The sequence below is a fragment of the Myodes glareolus genome, chromosome 9, assembly GCF_982192425.1.
Source record: "Myodes glareolus chromosome 9, mMyoGla1.1, whole genome shotgun sequence".
Taxonomy (NCBI): Eukaryota; Metazoa; Chordata; class Mammalia; order Rodentia; family Cricetidae; genus Myodes; species Myodes glareolus.
This window is the reverse complement of record NC_142034.1, coordinates 50,979,187-50,998,321: the sequence shown is the minus strand read 5'-3', so window position 1 is coordinate 50,998,321 and position 19,135 is coordinate 50,979,187. Positions and strand designations below refer to the sequence as shown.

Sequence of the window (19,135 nt, the reverse complement as noted above, 5' to 3'; positions counted from 1 at the left end):
TGCCACCACATCCAACTTGTTATATTATTATAAAACAATAATTTTTTAGCTCATTGTAGCAAAATTTGATTATTTTATTCAAACTTTCAGATTTTTCCTGGATTTATTTATTTATATTTGTTATTGTTGTATGACATGGGGATGTTCACATATGCTATAGTGCCTGTATGGAGGTCTGAGGACAGCTTCGGGGAGTCAGTTCTTTCCTTCCTCTGTTAGATCCAGGGATTGACTCCAGCTCTTTAGGTTTGCACTCATTGAGCCATCTCACCACCCTCCTGTAGATAATTTAAAGAAAGAAGATCTAAAACATTATGTATTTAAATACAGATCCAATAAAATGGATTTTTTACTTCAAACAAAATCTTAGGAATCCTTCCACATGTTTAATATATAGTAATCATGTCTGTATTGTAATGTACTTTGTTTCTGAAAAGTGGTTTTTCTAGACTGCTCCTTAAACTAACTCAGAAACAGGCTATGCCTTTTCTCTTTCAGGAAAGCACATAGTGGTAGTATCGACTTTTGTCTACTATTACCATCTTATTTGACCTTTATTCATCTATTTAAAATATTTTAAGATTTATTTTTATTACTCTTTAATTATGTGAGTGTAGTATGTCTTTGTTTGGGTATGGTCACATGAGCGCAGACACCCTTAGGGTCAAAAAAAAAAAAAAGGTATCAGATCTCCAGAGCTTAGTTATGAGTTGTGAGCCATTTGATGGGGGTGCTGGGAACTGAGCTCAGGTTCTCTTGGAAGAACAGCATGTACTCTTAACTGCTGAGCCATCTCCCAGCACTTCCTCCCCCAATTTTTTAAAAATTACATTTATATGTGTAACCGATGTGCGTGCAGGCATGCATGCACCATGTGAAAGTCAGAAACAAATTGGAGGAGTCAGTTCTTTCTTTCTTGCATTGTGTGGATCCTGAGTTGCAAACTTGGGTCATCAGATTTGGCAGCATCTTGCTGGCCTCTATTTTGCCTTTTATACAGGTAAGCTTTAGCAGTCTGGGTTGGCATAGGCTCTATATTGCTGTCAATTTCATCTTTTTGTGGACCTAGCTTAAAAATTGCCCTATCTTTTCTTTGGTCAGGTAAACCTCTCCAGTTGACTCTTCAGGCTTGTGATGTCAAAGGGAAAGAAGATAAGTCAGGACCTGAAAACCTCCTCATGGAGCCATGGACAAGAGATGGTAAGTGCTAGATGGTCTGTTGCTAGTATGCAAGGAGGTAGGTATGTGAACTCACACTCTGGCCTTGAAAATTTTCAGATGTTGGTGTTTTGGGTGTGTGTGTGAAAATAAAATTTTTAAATGTGTATATTTGTGTGTATGTATGTGCATGATATGTGTGCCTAGTGTCCTAGGAGGCAAGTTTGAGGGCATCATATCTCCTGGAATGGTTGTGAGCCGACATAAGAACTGGGAACTGAATCTAAGTCCTCTGTAAGAACAGCAAATGCTGGTAATTACAAAACCATTTCTTCAGCCCCTAGATGTCAGTGGATTTTGTTGTTGCTTTGAGACAGGGTCTCATTGTGTAGCCCAGGCTAGTCTTTAACTCAAGACAGTCCTTTTGCTTTAGCTTCCTCAGTACTGGGATTACAGGCATGGGTCATCAAGGATGTTAGTCTTCACCTCAGGTTGGCAGCAGTGACTTCTGTACACTTTGGTTTAGCTGTTGTCTAGATGGGTAATGACCTGTAACAGCATTAAGTATTTGACAGCCTGGGGCTGTTCAAAATTGAAGTTTTAAAAAGGAAGAACTCCTCTTCTTGGAATAGAAAAAGTGACTGCATTTTTTTTTCCAAGACAGGGTGTGTGTGTGTGTGTGTGTGTGTGTGTGTGTGTGTGTGTAGCCTTGGCTGCCCTGGAACTCACTCTAGATCAGGCTGGGCTCCAATTCAGAGATTTGCCTGCTTCTGCCTCCGGGTGCTGGTATTAAAGGCGTGCACTACCACATTTAGTTGTTTTTAAGTTTAAATGAACTTTCTGTTGAGTTGGTTTAAAGTATTGAGAAAGGCAGTGGGTCCTTAGCCCCAAATATCAGAGAGCATCTCTAAGAACATTACAGCTGCTCTGGAATTTGATGTGTTGAAGGCAACCTTTTCATTACTAGCACAAATGTATGTTTGTGTGTGCTTCGTTCTGCTGTAGGCTCTTTCCCAACACGTGTTCATGAGCCCCCCCCCCCAGTAGCCTTGGTCCGTGCTTGCACATGTCTCTTTTCTATTCACTATACTGCTTTGAATATTGTTGATTCAGTAAAGTGGGATGTCCTAGCTGCTGTAAACACTGACCTGGCCTTCCTGCTGTAGATTTAGTTTTGCTGTAGCTTTCCTCGGAGCCTGCAGGCTTTCATTTCTCCAGCATTGTCTCTTCCGCATCCTGTTTCCTGTGTTCATTCTCGGCACCATTGAGGCTCCCAGTTGTACTCCAGTCCTTGGTGACTTTTAAGCAATAGATTTTACACAAGATGGTTCCTTACACTCCTGAGCCCCTTAGCCTCCACAACGAGCTTTCCTTCACTGCATCCATATGTCTTCCTCACTGAAAGTCACAGCAGGCCATTAGCTTGCCTGCCACCGAAAAATGGAGGTATGGTAGGATCTTGGAAGGAGGTGGTGGCAGCTTTTTGCCCTTTTATCATCCCTTCACTCATCAAAGTCAAAATGACTTTGCAAAAGGTCCCCTGCATTTTTCCTCTACTCTAAAGAATCTTAATTTTTGTTTCTGTTATGTGTGGAACTAGCATTTTCTGGCATCAGAATTTGGACTTTTTGGTGTAGTTTTGTTTTGAGAGAGGATCTTGCTGTATCGCCCAGGTTGACCTCAAACTCACGATCCTCCTGTCCTGGACATCTGTCTTGGACTCCTGTGATTGCTGGGACTACAGGTGTATTCTCTGCCTTATTACAGTATTCTACTCACTGCCTGCCTTTACATTATCCCCCCACCTACTGTACAGTACTCCCCAAACTGCTGTAAAGTATCCCTCCGTATGCTTTACAGTATTCCCTCTGCTTTACAATGTGGGTTTTTACCACTGTTCAGTCTGAAGATCTACATACATAGACATCTCTTACCTGAAAGATACTTTTGCTTGCCTTGTCCCTTGCCTGATTTGAATACTTCCTTATTCTCTCTGGATCCTTCGCCAGCCACCTCCCCTTCCTACTTTCTTTACCTTGGATGGGTGAATTTTTAGATTGGACTATGGCAGGTAGATTTTCTGTTTTTGTGTGACTTAGGGTATGGAGTGTGGACAGAAGCCCTCACCTTCTCTAGACACTCCTCACACAGCTCTGACTGTCTGGAAACTTGAGCCTGAAGAACCAGTGCAAGGGGAACACCGTTTTCTCTTTCCCTTAGAACAGTAAAACTCTCTGATTGGCATACTTCTAGTTTCTCTGTCTAGGATGTTTCAGTTTTGGGAACCCAAAGAAGGCTCAGGGAAGGAATCTTAACATTTGAGACAGCTGATGTTCCTTAACTTCTGAATGGAAGTTATTGCCACTAATGCTTGGGTCTTTAAAGGATGGCTGGCTAATTGGAGCTGGAGGGACAAATGCATTAAATTCTTTAACTCCGTGACTGGTTAAGTTTTTACTTCTCTTATTGGCAGGTAGGGAACAACTGACTGGGCATGGTGGTGCACACCTATAATCTTAGCATTCAGCAGTGTGAGGTAGAAATATCAGATGTTCAAGGCCAGCATTGGCTATATAGTATATAGTGATAGCTTGTCTAAAAAAAAAGCTAAATGACAAGACACGGAAACACAGAGTTATTTTTTAAAGTATATATGCTTATATATGTGAGTATGAGTGTGTGAATGCAGGTGTACATGTGCCACAGCAGGCATGTATATGTTACAGAACAATCTATTTCAGCCTTTACAATATATTCCTTCTTTTAAAAAAATAAATTATTTTGGGGATGGAGAGGTGGTTTTGCAGTTAAGAGCACTTTCTGCTCTTGCAGAGGACCTGGGTTCAGTTCTCAGCACTCATATCAGGTAGTCTTAGATCACCTGAAACTCCAGGTCTAGGGAATCTGATGCCCTCTTCTGGCCTCTGTGAGCACTTTTGTATAGTACTCATGTATACATTCAGACACACACACAAACACATACAATTAAATGAACTAATAATTAAAATCTTTAAAAGTATTTATTTTGGCCTAGTGTGGTGGCACACCTTTAATCCCACCCAGTAGTGGGAAGCAGAGACTGACAGATATTTGTGAGTTTATGGCCAGTCTGGTTTACATAATGAGTTCCAGGCCTACTAGGCTACATAGTGAGACTCTGTCAGGAGGAAGGAAGGAAGGAAGGGAAGGGAAGGAAGGAAGGAAGGAAGGAAGGAAGGAAGGAAGGAAGGAAGGAAGGAAGGAAAAAAAATAAATCAGCAGGGCATGATGGTGAACACCTTTAATCCCAGCATGTGGGAGGCAGAGGCAGACAGATCTCTGAGTTCAAGGCCAGCCTGGTCTACAGAACGAAATCCAGGACAGCCAGGGCTACACAGAGAAATCCTGATTCTAAAAACCAGTAAACAAATGTCTTTATACAATAAATTCCCATAAGTTCATCCAGAACTCTGGGAACAATTAGGATTGTCTGGGTGTATTGCTCTTAAAATTGTGTGTATTTCTGGCATTATGTTTTCTTAAAATTGTAGACAGAATTGCTATTTGATGATATCAGTTGTAGTTTTATGATTTTTTTTTGCCATTGTACTACTTCTCAGCAATAATAAAATAGGTCATGTGATGAATTAGTAAAGGCTCCTTTGGGTTCATTTTCTTGGTCTTGGTGATACATTTTTCACATTGTCTTTTGGAAACCCAGTCTATGAATGTTTGTATTGCTAAACTCAGGTACGAAGTAAGAACATGGACTTTGGGTGATGGTGGCACACAACTTTAATTCCAGCACTTGGAAGGCAGAGGCAGGCTGATCTCTGTGAGTTCAAAGCCAGCCTGGTCTATAGAGTGAGTTCCAGGATGTCAAAGTTGTTATGCAAAGAAACCCTGTCTCAAAAAACAAAAAACAAAAAGAGAGAGAGAACATGAACTTCATTTCAGTGTTTTGACTTTACGGGAGGATGGCTGAAAGCAGGTTAGGGTCCTAGGTCAGAGGAATGTTCATGTAGCACTGACTTGAGCATGTCCTTGCATTACACAGCTTCATGTTGTGTCTAGCAGCAGATCTTTGTGTGAGTTGAGAGACAAAAAGGCAACCAAAAAAGGTATATGACTTTCATACAACTGTAAATGAAAAGTCAACGTCAGACTTTTTAATGAAGAAATTAATAAGCTATTATCAATAGTAAAAAGGAAAATTCATAAAAACATACAAAGACTAATAGAAAGGAATGTTGGAATTTGCTTACAATTAATAATCAGCTACATTTCTATAGAATTTTTATTTCTTTTTTTAATTTTTATTTCTTTGTACAAAAATCACTTACATCCCCTCAATATTCAGCTTACAGATTGTAAAACAGCTTAGAGACAGGAAAAGCTGGTGATAACTCAGAATGTGTTAGACCAGATACCCAGTAATCCCCTTCCCGTTTCATTGTCTTTCATAATCTTTTCTGACAGAATGTTTTAGAAGCTGGCTAATCTTTTTCTCCTGCTGCTGAAACCTACTTGTCTTTTGTCAGCCCAGTGAAACATTAGTCATGGCTTTAGGGGCGATTCAGGAAGGAGACTGATCCTGCAGTTTTCTGTTTCTTTGATTTAAAATCATGATTTGAGGAGATAGTACTGTGTGTGTGTGTGGGGGGGATTAGCTAGTGTTCTTATTGCCTAGGGCTTTTTGCAGGGGATAAAGGTGTTGGGGAAGGAGCCATAACTGCCCAAAGAGGTATTGTTTTTCTAATTGTCACAAAGGTACAGATAGGCCAGTTACCCTTGTTTTGGTTGATTCTTGATATTAGGACTATAAAAATGACTCAGACATTCTAACTTTTTCCCCTTTTTCTTAGGTTTTCTTACAGAGACTGGAAAAACCAGAGCAAGTACTATTTTTTCTGCAGGAACTGAGTCTGCCTTCCAAGTCACACAGATCAGAATTATGGTAATTTTCCTTCTACCATCTTTAAGTAGTGGTACTGCTTTTTAAAAGTGAATTAGGGTCTGGGGAGATAGCTTAGCAGTTAAGAGCCCTAGGTGCTCTTCTAGAAGACCTGTGTTCCATTCCCAGCACCCACATGGTAACTCACCATGTGGTATCAAGCATGACTGTGGTGCAAAGACATATATGCAGGCAAAATGCCCACATACATAAAATAAGAAGAAATTTTAAGTGAATTGAGTTGGACAGTAGTGGTACACTCCTCTAATCTCAGCACTCAGGAGGTAGAGGCAGGTAGGTCTCTGAATTCAAAGCCAACCTTATCTACAGAGTGAGTTCTGAGACAACTAGGGCAAAACACAGAAACCCTGTCTTGGGGAGGAAAAAAGTGATTTGGGTTATGTTTCCAGGGGGCATTGCCTTTCATTGGGTGTGCGATGAATATTTTCCTCTTTCTCCATCCTCTAGCAGAGGGCGGGTGGACAAATTTGGATCGAGTTATATTTGAATGGTGTGACTGTAAGGATGGAGGAAGCCATGCTAACATTTTATAGGATAGCTCTCTTACCTTCCAGGACATAATATGTTTGAATACTGCTTCAGTGGCTTTACTGTGCTGTAAGCTATTGGAATTTAACCATTTCAGCTGGAGATAAAATAGCCACAGAATTTTTGCCTCTGTTTCTAGGTTCGCCGTGGTGGCATCGGTGCCCAGTGTGGGCTAGTGTTTGCTTATAACTCACCTTCTGAGAAGTTCCATGCAGAAGAACACTTCAAAAGGTTTGAAAAATATGACAAATGGAAGCTCCAGGAACTGAGACAGTTCGTGAAAAGCAGGTACAAAACAGAGAAAAAGTCTGTGTGGTCAGTAAGGATGTATTTGTTCTCTTTCTGGGCGTGGAGATGTATGCCTCTAACCCCAGTTTTGGGAAGCAGAAGCAAGTATCTTTGTGAGTTTGAGGATAGCTTGTTCTACATAGTGAGTTCTAGGCCAGTCACCACTACATATGAAGACTGTCTTTAAAAAAAAAAAAGATGTATTTTTATTGTCAAATTATGCTTATAGAAAGGTACCAGTAAACCCACCATAGAGGCCATAGGCCTTTGTTACTTTCTAAAAGCATTTGCAAAGAGAATGTTAATTTGTTCATAATTTCTTACTTGGCTCTTTCTGTGACAAGGATCATAGGTCTTCAGAACTGCTGGGGAGTGATACATGCCTTACTTGGCAGCAGCATAAGTTTCACCTGGTCACTGGGAGGTTTATCCTGCCCTGAGCCCTTCTCCTGCCATTCAAGCTTTAAATTTTTTAAAAATTATTTTTAGATTTTGGTGTGGGAGAATTGTCTGTATTCTGTCAATCATGTTTCAAATAAATGCTGATTGGCCAGGCAGGAAGTATAGGTGGGAAAACCAGACAGAAAGTAGAAATGATGCAATGAGAACAGGAGAATTCTGGGAAGGAGGAAGTTGGTTCCTCCCACTCCTGCCCAGATCACCGAAGCAGCAGGATGTGATCTGCCCCACTGGAAAAGGTACTGAGCCACATGGCTAACATAGATCAGAATAATGGGTTAATATAAGTTACAAGAGCTAATAAGAAGCCTGACCTAATGGGCCAATCAGCTTTATAACTTATAGAGACCTCTGTGTGATTTTCTTTGGGGCTAAACAGCTGTGGGAACTGGGCAGGACAGAAAACCCCAACAAGCCAGCCCTTCATCTTACAAGATTTATTTATTTAATGTATGAATTTTTAGGCATGTATGCACCATGTATGTGCATGGTACCTTTGAAGGTCAGAAGAGCACACTGGATCCATTAGAGCCAGAGTTCTGAATGATTGTGAGCCACCATGTAGTGCTGGGACTGGATCTTCTGGAAGAACACATACTATAAATTCTGAGCTTTCTCTCCAGCCGCACGGTTCAAACTTTCATTGAAAATGTTTCTTACGCATTTATTGTGCCAGCCTGATGCATTGAAGATCCTACAGTGGAGAAAGTACTAGAGGGGGCACTGCAGGGACTACAGAGATTTTCCTGCAAGGAGACAAGGTCAACTGTGTAATGAGTGTGGTGCAGGAGACCTCTGGCAGCAGATGGCAGGCCTCACTTGGGAAATGTAACCCTGAGCCAGTGAGCAATGTCGTGCTGCTTCTGAAGAGTTGAGTTACACACTAAGTAGCTGCTTGAAGAAGTAGAGAGTAGCTTGATCAGAGAGTAGAGTAGGCACCATGGCCCTGAGGTGGAGTATGGCATAGTGAAGGATCTGGTGATTATGTGACTGAGCTGCACTGCCGAGGAGAGCAGTGAGGGACGGAGCTGGAGAGCTGGGAGAGGCCAGTTCGGTAGAAGTGTCTTTGTTTGTTTCAGGTCTTAGTTTATATTTAAAGCATGTGTGTGTAGTGGGTGGAGGAGGCAAGCAGGCAGAGGGTAGAACATGTGATGGGGGAGTTAAGAGGAAGATGAAGGAGGTCACATATATGTTCTAGAAGAACTAGTTAGGCATGTGGGTAGAACATGTGATGGGGGAGTTAAGAGGAAGATGAAGGAGGTCACATATATGTTCTAGAAGAACTAGTTAGGCATGTGCTGCAGCTCCATGAATGGAGGAAGACAAGCGTAGAGGCAGGGGCTGGGAGGAAGTAAAAGTGGCCTCGACCAGCATAACAACCTTTGTAGCAGCAGCAGTGGAGCAAGGTGGCCTGATGTGGTAGGGCTTGGGGATGACTGACTAGCAAGTAGAAGAGAAAAGAAGGCTTAGGCAGCACTGAGTTCACAGTGTGGGACATAGTCAGGTGGGGAACTTGGTAGCGCCTTTCTCTAAAATAAAATGCCCCAGGGAGAAGCAGGTTTGTGGGAAGGTCGGTGTGCACACTGTTAGTCCTGCTGGGAAGACTCAGATGTGTTATAGCCAGTAGGACAAGCAGGTCAGCACCCTAGAAGAGTCGCTGGTATTGTAGGGACAGGCACGATAATCTTTGACATGACCATTAAAAATACTGGATCCAGGTGTGGTGCCTTGTGCCTTTAATCCCAGCATTCAGGAGGCTGAAGTAGGATTTCTGAGAGTTTAAGGCCAGCCCAAACTACAGGTTGAGGCCTTGTCTCAAACAAATCAAACTAAATGAAGACATGGAGATAGAAGAGATGGCTCTAGAGGACTGTGGACTAGGAAGACATAGGTTTCCTTGATGAATAGCACTAGTTAAGAGGCAACAGAAAAACTCAAAGAATAGGGGGCAAGCCAGGCTATACCCTTAGAAATCAGGGAATGGGTGTGGTGTCTTGTTAAGATGAAGGCTTAATGTGTACGAAGTCACAGAGGCTTTTGGTGACCCCTGATAGTGTTGCCTTCCTATTGCTGCTAAAGTTAGAACTTGTAGATCAGAGCCTTGGACTTACTGTCTATACTCTTATATTTCCCAGGGTTAACAGCAGTCCTAAAACATTGCCCAATATGTGCTACTTAGGCATAAATGTGCATACAAATCACCAGGGGATCCTGTGAAAATACAGGTCTAATTCAGTAGTTATGGGAAGGATATAAAACTCTTCCTCTTCCTTTCTTATCCCTGTCTTCCTTTGTTTTTTGGGGGAGGTTTGGGGGGGTTTGTTTGGTTGGTTGGTTTTGGAGTTTTTTGGGTTTTTTTGTTTGTTTGGTTTTGTTTTGTTTTTTGAGACAGAATTTCTCTGAATAGCCCTGGCTTTTCTGGAACTTGTTCTATAGACCAGGCTGGCTTCAAACTCACTCAGAGATCTGCTTGCCTCTGTCTTCCAAGGTCTGGGATTAAAGGTGTGTGCCACCACTGCCTGGCTGTTGGTTTGTTTTTTGAGACAAAATTTTATTGGTCTAGATAGCCTGAAACTCATTATGTAACCCAGGCTACCCTGGAACTTGTGGCAGTCTTCCTGCCTCAGCTTCCTGTGTCCTGGGCTTATCTACCACCACACCTAGCATAATTTCTTTTTTAATAATGGCTACAGGTGCCACCTAATTTTAAGCAGCCATGTTCTCACTCTTGGGATATTAAAATAGGTCTTTTCCTCTAAATTTTCTGTCAAACAAGAAATCTTATACAGGATGATTTTTTTTAACCTAAATACAAACTTATTCATAAATCCCTTAATGATTTGATCTGGTTCTAGCATGAGTTATTCTTCAATATAGGCCAACTTTGTTGGCCTACATATATAATCAGTTTCTCTCCATTTGGAAATAAAAATGTCTTGCCTGTTTTGTTGTGTTCTCCTAGCACTCTGCTCCCCAGTCAGCACCTGCTGCTGTAAAGTGTGGTTTAGTGTGAACACTTGCTTCTATAGTCCCTGACTCTTTGTCAGCTTTCTACATTGCAGACTTCCTTCAGGACACTTTCTGCCAGGCATGGTGGTAGGGGGACAGGAATACAGCCAAGGATGGAACCAGGTTCTCACATTTTCTAGGCAAATGCTATGCCACTGAACTATATCCCTTGCCCTTAAAGAATACGTTTAAAATTCCTCAAACGTGTGTTATGGATGAGACTCATTGGCATTTAGAGCTTAGCAGATCCTACCTGTTCTGTTGTGGTCAGTTGTATCACAAGAGATTTCTACCAAGAAAGACCTATGTGAGGAAGAGAGCAAAATTTTTCCTTTGTTCCAGAACTTATTCTATATTTTCTTCACATTTCCATGCAGTTATTTGTGGTTGCTTGTCATGTTTATACAGAACACTTCTGTGCTGTTAGTGTGATAGCTGAGTGTAACATGAAGGGGCCAGGCTTGTTTGTTTTCTGTTCCACCCGGTACCCCACAGCTGTTTAGCCCCAAAAGAAAATCACACAGAGATCTCTATAAGTTATAAAGCTGATTGGCCCATTAGGTCAGGTTACTTATTAGCTCTTGTAGCTTATATTAACCCATTATTCTGATCTATGTTAGCCATGTGGCTCAGTACCTTTTTCAGTGGGGCAGATCACATCCTGCTGCTTCGGTGATCTGGGCAGGAGTGGGAGGAATCAACTTCCTCCTCCCCAGAATTCTCCTGCTCTCCTTGCATCATTTCCACTTCCTATCTGGTTTTCCTGCCTACACCTTCTGCCTGGCCAATCAGCATTTATTTAAAACATGATTGACAGAATACAGATAATTCTCCCGCACCAGCTGAGTCTTAGGCCAAGTAGTGTGAGGTTTTAATGGAACTTGAAGCCAGACATGGTGGCCTTTAATCTCAGCATTTGGGAGGCAGAGGCAGGCAAATCTCCTATTAGTTCAAGGCCAGCCTGATCTGCATAGTGAGTTTTGGGGTAGCCAAGGCTACATAGTAAAACTATCTCAAACAAACAAACAAAAAAGAATGGTATTTAAGAAGAATTAGTTAGTTACTTAATTGCTTAAGAGGAAGCAGCATTTACCCATCTGGCTTTTAAAGAGCAGCATGCAATTATCCATTAGCTTTAAGGATGGAATGCTTTCTTTGGAGGACTTGCTAATTAACAAGGGCCTATGAAGGCTGAGATTTTCCTTTTGAGAGCTACAGGATTGGAAGCATTTACCCTTCAACTGTTTGTGCATGGCTCAAACCTCAGACTAGTCAGTCATATACAAGTTAGCCAGACTTAGGGAAGGGAAGCCACTCCTGCCTCTCCATTTTCAGAGGTACCCATTTTGGTGCATCACTCCTGCATCTCACTGGAAATGCCTGGTTTAAAAGTCATTTAGATGAGGCCTTATCTATCAGGCTCTGAAGAAACTTAGAAGTAGGAAAATGTTTATAGTTGGGCAGTGGTGGTGCACACCTTCAATTCCCAGCACGCGGAAGGCAGAGGCAAGGGGATCTCTGTGAGTTCAAGGCCACAGAGATCTACAGAGCAGGTTTTCAGGACAGTCTCCGAAGCTACAGAGAAACCTGGTCTCAAAAAAAAAAAACCAAGAAAATGTTTATGATTACACTTGTATTCACAGGATTGGTTGCTCATCTGATGACCTTGGAGAGGATGATCCCATTGGCTGGTTTGAGCTGGAAGAAGAGTGGGATGAAGCTGATGTCAAGTTGCAACAGTGCAGAGTTGCCAAAGTAAGCAGTAGCCAGTTTGCTCTTCGCTCATTCACCTGCTCTTCTCTTCAACAAACACGGCTGATTGTACCATCCCTGAGCCAACCCGGGAACCTTAGAGAGCATGGGAGAGGCAGATGTAATATTATTCTGTGACAAAGGGAGATTTCACCCCACCTGGGGTTTATCAGAGAACACTTTATTTGAGAGAGGATGTGGAATCATGATGCATGCTGTAAGAGAATCGGGCCATAATCTTTAGCTTTACTGAGATGCGTCAGAAAGGCCTACTACAGTCCACAGGCACCAGTTCAAGAGGAGTGGGTTTGTTCCTCAGTTTTGAGAGCAGAAACTGCCTTTCCAAGTTACTTATTTTTCTTAGGAGTAAATCTTAGAGTAAGTAAGAGAATTCAGAACTTTCTTCAGAGTTCTTACATAGTATGTGCTCAGTACATATCTGTACAGTTGAGTAATAGATTCAGAAAGGCTTTCTTACCAATGGGATGACTCAGTGGGTAAAGGTGCTTGCTGCCAAGCCTGACACCTGAGTTTGATCCCAACTCCTTTAGTTTGTCCTCTGACCTCCACAAGCACACTGTGAGATGCATGTGCCCACACACATGAAATAAATAAATAAATAAAATATAAAACTACAAGTAAGAAAGGACAACAAGGCCTTTATGAAAGGAATTTTCCCTTTAAGAAGCAGTTTGCACCAAAGCTGAGCTTCCAAAATGCCTTTGCTCTGTTTGCACAGACAAGGCCATTCCTTTTCTTCCATGTGAGCTGCACATGCTGGTTGAGAACTTGAAGTGATTCCCTAGGGCATTGACTGTTTTCATCAAATATCTGTTTTTAGCAAGACTAATTCTCTCACTTCTACCTGGTTTTTGCCTTTCAGAAAGCTATGCTTGACTGAGTTACTGCTTGTTTCTTTTTTCTGTTGGCCGAAGATACCAAACTTAATTTGTGTCCCCAGTATTGGATGTGGTGACACTTTATAAAAAAATACTTACTAAAACCAAGAAGGGATTTTCCTAAAAAAGCCTCTTAGTCCTCTTTCATTGCACTTAGGGATTCCAGTTCCTTCTCTTAGTTCTCTTTTATCCTTTCTAGTACTTGATGGTGAAGTTCCTCTGCACACGCCAGGAGTCAGCAGAACGTTTGGGCGTACAAGGCTTGAGTATCAGCGGGTACCTCCGGCCTGCAAGGGCAGAAGCTGAACAAAGTATCCTCTATGCCCATTGCAGAAAGGACACAGAGAATATCTATGGGGCCACTCTGCTCCTCAGGACTCTGCAATTCATACAGCAACTCGCCCAAGACCTGGTAGGGTTTTTTCCCGTTGTTGTACAACATTCCTCCAAGAGACATGAATGGCAGTGTTAAGGGAAATAGGCATCTTTAAAACCTGGCCTCTCTGAAGCGATGGCAATATCAGTGAGCGCAATAGCTCTCATACTTCATGATAATACAAAAAGGCTGGGCAGAGTGGGTTCTGTGGTACCAGTCTGTGGAATACTACATGGCATGTGGCACTTGTGAGGTTGCCTGGAGTAGACCTGCAGGCACATGGTTCTGTACCTACTTGTGCTTGTGCAGGGGCAGCAAACAAAGCAGCATCACCGGATTTGTTCTTTAAGTCTGAAAATTACTTCTCAAGTCTAGAGGTGAATTTCTTTTATTAAATGTATTAACTGTCAGGGTTTGAGTTTGAAATAATTGGGGTTTTGGTGCTGATTTTTACAATTAGTAGTAAATCACAGTTATCAATTTACTCAAGGGAATCTTACTTACCATGGAGTGCTTGACTTACTTCAGGGGAGCCCTCGTGTGTGCAGCAGTGTCCACCCTTAGCTTTCTTTCTCTTCAGTGCACAAGAAGCTGTTGAGCTGTGCACATATGGCGTCTGGGTCTGTGTCAGCTAAGAACTCTTACCAGGCCAGGTGATGAAGATGCCTGCCTTTAATCCCAGCACTCAGGAGGCAGAGGCAGGCAGATTTCCATGAGTTCAAGGCCAGTCTGCTCTGCAGTGCCAGTTCGAGGACAGGCTCCAAAGAAACCCTGCCTCGAAAAACAAAAACAAACAAACAAAAACAAAAAAGAACTCTTATCAGAGCAGAGAAAAGAGAAAGGCCTAGGAGTAATAACTAGGTTACAACAGAAGTGCAGCCCACAAGTAGGGAAGTCAAATACATTGTAGGACAGTCCTGGGCATCATTATCATGTAAACCTTTATGTATGTATTATGAAGATAGAGAGCCTGTGTGGCCATGTGTGCATTAGTGTCATAGTTATCTGTGTATGCACACATGTGTATTTCTAAGTCGTGTGGGAGTTTCACTCATGTGGGTTATCTCATTTCTTAACCATGACAAGTAAATGAGACATCCCAATATTTCTCTAAATATATTTTTTAATTTTACTTTTTTTCTGGTCTTTATTTTTTTTAGGTGCAGCAGAAGGAAAGTGGCTTAAAATATAAGTCTTTCCTGGACTTCACGGGTCTTGATTTGCAGATCTTCTGGAATTTTTACAGTAAATTAAAGCAAAAGTAGGTCAGAATTTGTTTTAAAGTAACAATCATAAAAAAAGCTGAAATGGATATTTTTTTATCTAAATTTTTTTGTATATATTCTTTTGATTTGAAATATTTGATTGTTGAAAATGACACCTCAGATTTCTATAAAATGTTTAGGAAACATTTCCTCAAACATTTCCTTATTGATTGTCCTGCTAGTATAAACAGTCAGGCATTATCGTGATGCAAGTTGAGCATCTTTTATCCAAAATCCCAAAATTGGAAAAACTGTTTATATGCCACAAGTAGAAAATTTCATATCTCACTTCATATTATGAATCACAATCAAATGCAGCTGAGCTAAAACTATTGTATCGCTGGGAGTCATAGCCCAGCAGCATAGTGCTAACTTAACATGCACAAAGTTCTGACTTCAGTCCTAGTGACAGAGTGCTAAGCCAAGGCCCTGGCTTCAATCTGCAGCACTGCAAAAAAAAAAAAAAAAAAAAAAAAAGATAGAAAAATGATTTAAAAAGTTGTATACAAATGAATTTCATACTTAAAAAATCATTCACTTATTTATCTCTCTATCTGTTTATTTATTTAGCGTGTGTGTGTGTGTGTGTGTGTGTGTATGAGTTGATGTTCGTGATGGTGGATATGTTGACCTGTGTGTATGTGAGGGCCAGAAGAAGGCATTGGATATCACGGATATCACATTTTTTTTTAGCTAGGCTGAAAGCCAGTAAACCCTAGAAATCCTCCTGTCTCTGGTGCCCCACTTCCTCCCCGAACACGCACGCACACACACACACACACACACACACACACACACCTTTTAGCTGGGTTACTGAGTTCACAGGGATGCCTAGCTTGTTACACAAGAGCTGAAATGTGAATGTCAGTCAATTCTTGTGATTGTGGAGCAAGCCATCTCTCCAGCTCCATGAATTTCATATTCAAACTTGCATCCCGACTCCAAAAGAGCTCCCTCTACCCCACCTTCCTTCTTCTCCCTCTTCCCTTCCCCTCTCCTCCCTTCCCCTCTCCTCCCCTCCCTTCTTTCCTTTTCCCTCTCTGATGCATGCATGCTTGTGCCAATATTCCAAAATCATGAAAAAAAAATCTAAAGTTTGAGGCTCAAATGTTCTGATCTCAGCTTTTTAGATAAAGGACATGATTTGTCTCCTCATTTTACAGGTGAAGAAACAAATCAGAAATATGCTTCCTTCCCCAGTGTGCAGTCAGACAGGGTCTGTTTCCAGGTGTCTGGTGGTGTTCCTCCCAGCTTCCTCTGACTTGGTGTTTCTTTATTGAACCTGATGGCTTGAGGGAAGTTCTTTGTAGACAGCTACATAGCTTTGAAGGGTGAAATGAACCTGCCTTTCTGCTCTCTGATGTTCTTTGTCTTCTGAAGCCCAAGGGAAGAATGCATCTGTGCACAGACCCTGCTGCTGCAACTTCTTCAGAGCTGCTTCTCAGTGCTGCAGAGTGACCCACCAGCTGCCTCTGAGGAGGAGAAACCTGCAGCACAGTGCCCTGAAGGAATGCAGGCTGCCAAGGAGCTCTATACACACTTATGTGATGGTAGGGACTGGGGAGTGCCTTGAATGTGACTTTGTGACTACTTGGCTATAGAAGTGTGAGGGGTCCAGTGACCATGTGAGCCAGAAAGAGATTGTGGGCTATGAACCTGCCTGCTTTCCTTCCTCCCTCCCTCCTATTTTTTTCTTTCTTTTTTCCTTGAGAATGGGTTTTATGTGTCCCAGCTGACCTCCTACTCACTAAGCACTTGAGAATGACCTTGAATTTCTGATCTTCCTATCTCTGCTCCTGAGTACCAGAATTATAAGCAAGCACCACTACACTGTTTTATGTGGTCCTGGACCCATGAACCCAAAGGCTCATGAAACTAGGCAAGTGCTCTGCCAACTGATTTATATCCCTAACATACCAGGAGCATTTTGTTTGATGCCTTTTGGATTACTGTTTTAGATTGAGGGTTTGTTCTTTTACAGCCAACTTCCTGCTAGTTTCAGGTACAGTTCTAATATATTGAGGGTAATCACTATCACACTGCTCAATCTTAACACTGGAATTAGGCCAATAGATTGAGAGTGAGATATTGTAATAACAGATGGAGGATGAAACACATGCCACATCTAAGAGTACTTTTAAGGCTTTGCTAAGAGTGTCTCAAGAGAACAGACAAAGACGTAAAAAACTTGTTTGTATAGTCTTTGTTTTAGTTACACGTAAAGAAAAGCTAAATTACTTATACTGCCTAACCTATACACAGAAATAGCTCGCTTTGATACAGAGCACAACATGGAAAGTAATGAATTTGTAATCATTTATAGCAGGTTAATTAATGGACAGATGGAATGTGATAGAGCTGACCCATTGTTCCTTTTCATTAGTGGTAGATAGAGCTAATGGAGATTCTGTGCCCATGGAGATCCTAAAACAAGAAGTCAGGAACACCCTTCTCAATGGGGCTGCCATTTTCTTTCCTGATCGACAGACCCGGCGGAACCAGCTCTTCACCATGATGGTAATTATGTACCAAAAGTGTGGATTCCATTACTGAGTTAGTCTTTATCTTCTCTAAATACACGACAGTGTTTTCTGATGCCATCACTATCTGCAGAGCTTTGCGTGAGCGTTTGAAAGACATGTGCTGTCCTCAATCTAGATCTCACAGCTTGTCCTCTTCTTAGTTACAGTGGAGTTTCCACCATTATGACTTGCCTACAATGAAATCTTCTTATCTTTTCTTTCCCAAGAAGAAGTTAAAGCAATTAGAAGAAAATTACAAGAAAAAGTTTAGCAGTAATATAGTGAGTCCTTGTCACTCAGGCTAACCTTGTTTCATCTGTGATATACCTCACTTACTCTTCAGTTCTCCCACTTACCTAGTGTCATTTTGAAGTAATTCCTGACCTATTTTATTTATAACTAGCTCAATAGATGATTTTCAAGAAAATATAACCAAGTTTTAAGAGAACCTCAGTTAGTTCTTCTTAACTTCCTAGGGCCTTGCTTGATGTTACTTAGATTCAGTACCATGGTAAAAGGTGCTTTTTATAGTTAAAAGCACTGCCAAACGGAACCTTTTATACCAAGACTCCCCCATTTGTTTGCTGGAAGCATTCATCAGGTAGCTGAATGAATGATTAGTTGTTGAGGTTGTTCTTAGCATGTTCCCCAGGAACTTGAATGGTGTGTCTGTGAGCAAAGCAGCCTTGTCTCTGTTCATTCCTTCAGAAAGGAATCAGGTTGCTTTTTCCCTTCCCACGCTGGTGAATTAAACAGCCCTGTTAATTTTATGTTGCCAAGCAATTCTCTTCAGGTAACAATTTCTTGTGCCCCTCTCTTATCTTCCCAATGTTAGCTTCTTATGTTCTGTGCCTAGCAGAAGCTTATGTCTTAAATACTCTGAAATCTCCCTCAGTGCCTTTTCTAGAAAGGTGTTCAAGGGCTGGTGACCTTGTCAACTTGACTCATAAACATGTCACTGTAAGCTGTAACATGTCCTTTCTTGTTCAGCTCCAAGGTCACACATGAATATCAACATTACAACAGAAACTTTTCAGATTTTAAAAGTCTCACAGTTTTTAAAAAGTCAGTCTCTAAAATATGCAGTCTCTTTTAAAATCCAGTCTTTGTAAAAGTTCAGATGTCTTTAAAAATTAAAAGTTTCTCAACTGTGGATGCCTGTAAAATAAATTAAATACAAAAATAAGTTAAATACTGTCTTACTTTAAGAGGGAGGAACCAGGGCACAGTCATCATCAAAACAAAGCAAAAACCACTTTCCAAGTGTGTATAAATAGCTCAACGTTCAATTCTGCTCCTCACTCACTGTCTTCTGGGCTCCTCTAAAAGACTTGAATTACTTCTCTGGCTCTGCCGCCTGCAATGCACATAGCTTGTCTCCCAGGCTCAGGCTGACTCTGCTCCACACCTGTTGCTGTCATTGATGGTCATCCCATAGTACTGGAATCTTTAAGATACTGAAGTCTCTTGCTGCAACTGGGCTGCACTTTCACCGATAGCCTCTCCTAGACTCTCTTCATGGTGCCAAGCCTCAGCTTCTCTCCATGACCCCTTCAGTTTGGGCCGTTAGCTACTTCTGAAGCTGCACTTTGTCCAGTAACCTTTCCTGGCTTCTCACAGTGCGAAGCCTCAGTTGTTCTCTGTGACTCCTTCATGCCTTCAAAACCAGTACCACCTGGGTGATTCTTATATATTACTAAGTTTGGTTACCGGTGTGAGGTACAATCTTGACTGCCTCTGGAACACAGTTTCTGTGTGCTGACTTTAAGGAAACACTTCTTAGAAGATTTCACCCCAATGATGCTGGTCTTTTAATCACTGCTAATTTCATAACCCCAACTGATCAGTGTCAATTGTTCAAGGAAAGCAACAGTTTTAGTTTAGTGGTTCTGGTCTCTTGTTACTCACAGCTGATTCTTCAACCC

General features: G+C 41.6%; 1 protein-coding gene across 4 annotated transcripts in view; it reads left to right on the top strand.

Annotated features, from left to right (window-relative positions):
* The window catches only part of Zzef1 (zinc finger ZZ-type and EF-hand domain containing 1), a 130,451-nt gene that overhangs the window by 39,663 nt on the left and 71,653 nt on the right, over nt 1-19,135 (top strand). For all 4 annotated transcript variants that reach the window (XM_048448684.3, XM_048448682.3, XM_048448683.3 and 1 more), the window contains exons 9-16: nt 1,102-1,200; nt 6,003-6,094; nt 6,780-6,928; nt 12,040-12,151; nt 13,247-13,459; nt 14,584-14,684; nt 16,069-16,238; nt 17,072-17,205. In XM_048448684.3, coding sequence (XP_048304641.3) covers nt 1,102-1,200; nt 6,003-6,094; nt 6,780-6,928; nt 12,040-12,151; nt 13,247-13,459; nt 14,584-14,684; nt 16,069-16,238; nt 17,072-17,205 — 1,070 coding nt within the window. The remainder of the gene's footprint in view (nt 1-1,101; nt 1,201-6,002; nt 6,095-6,779; nt 6,929-12,039; nt 12,152-13,246; nt 13,460-14,583; nt 14,685-16,068; nt 16,239-17,071; nt 17,206-19,135) is intronic.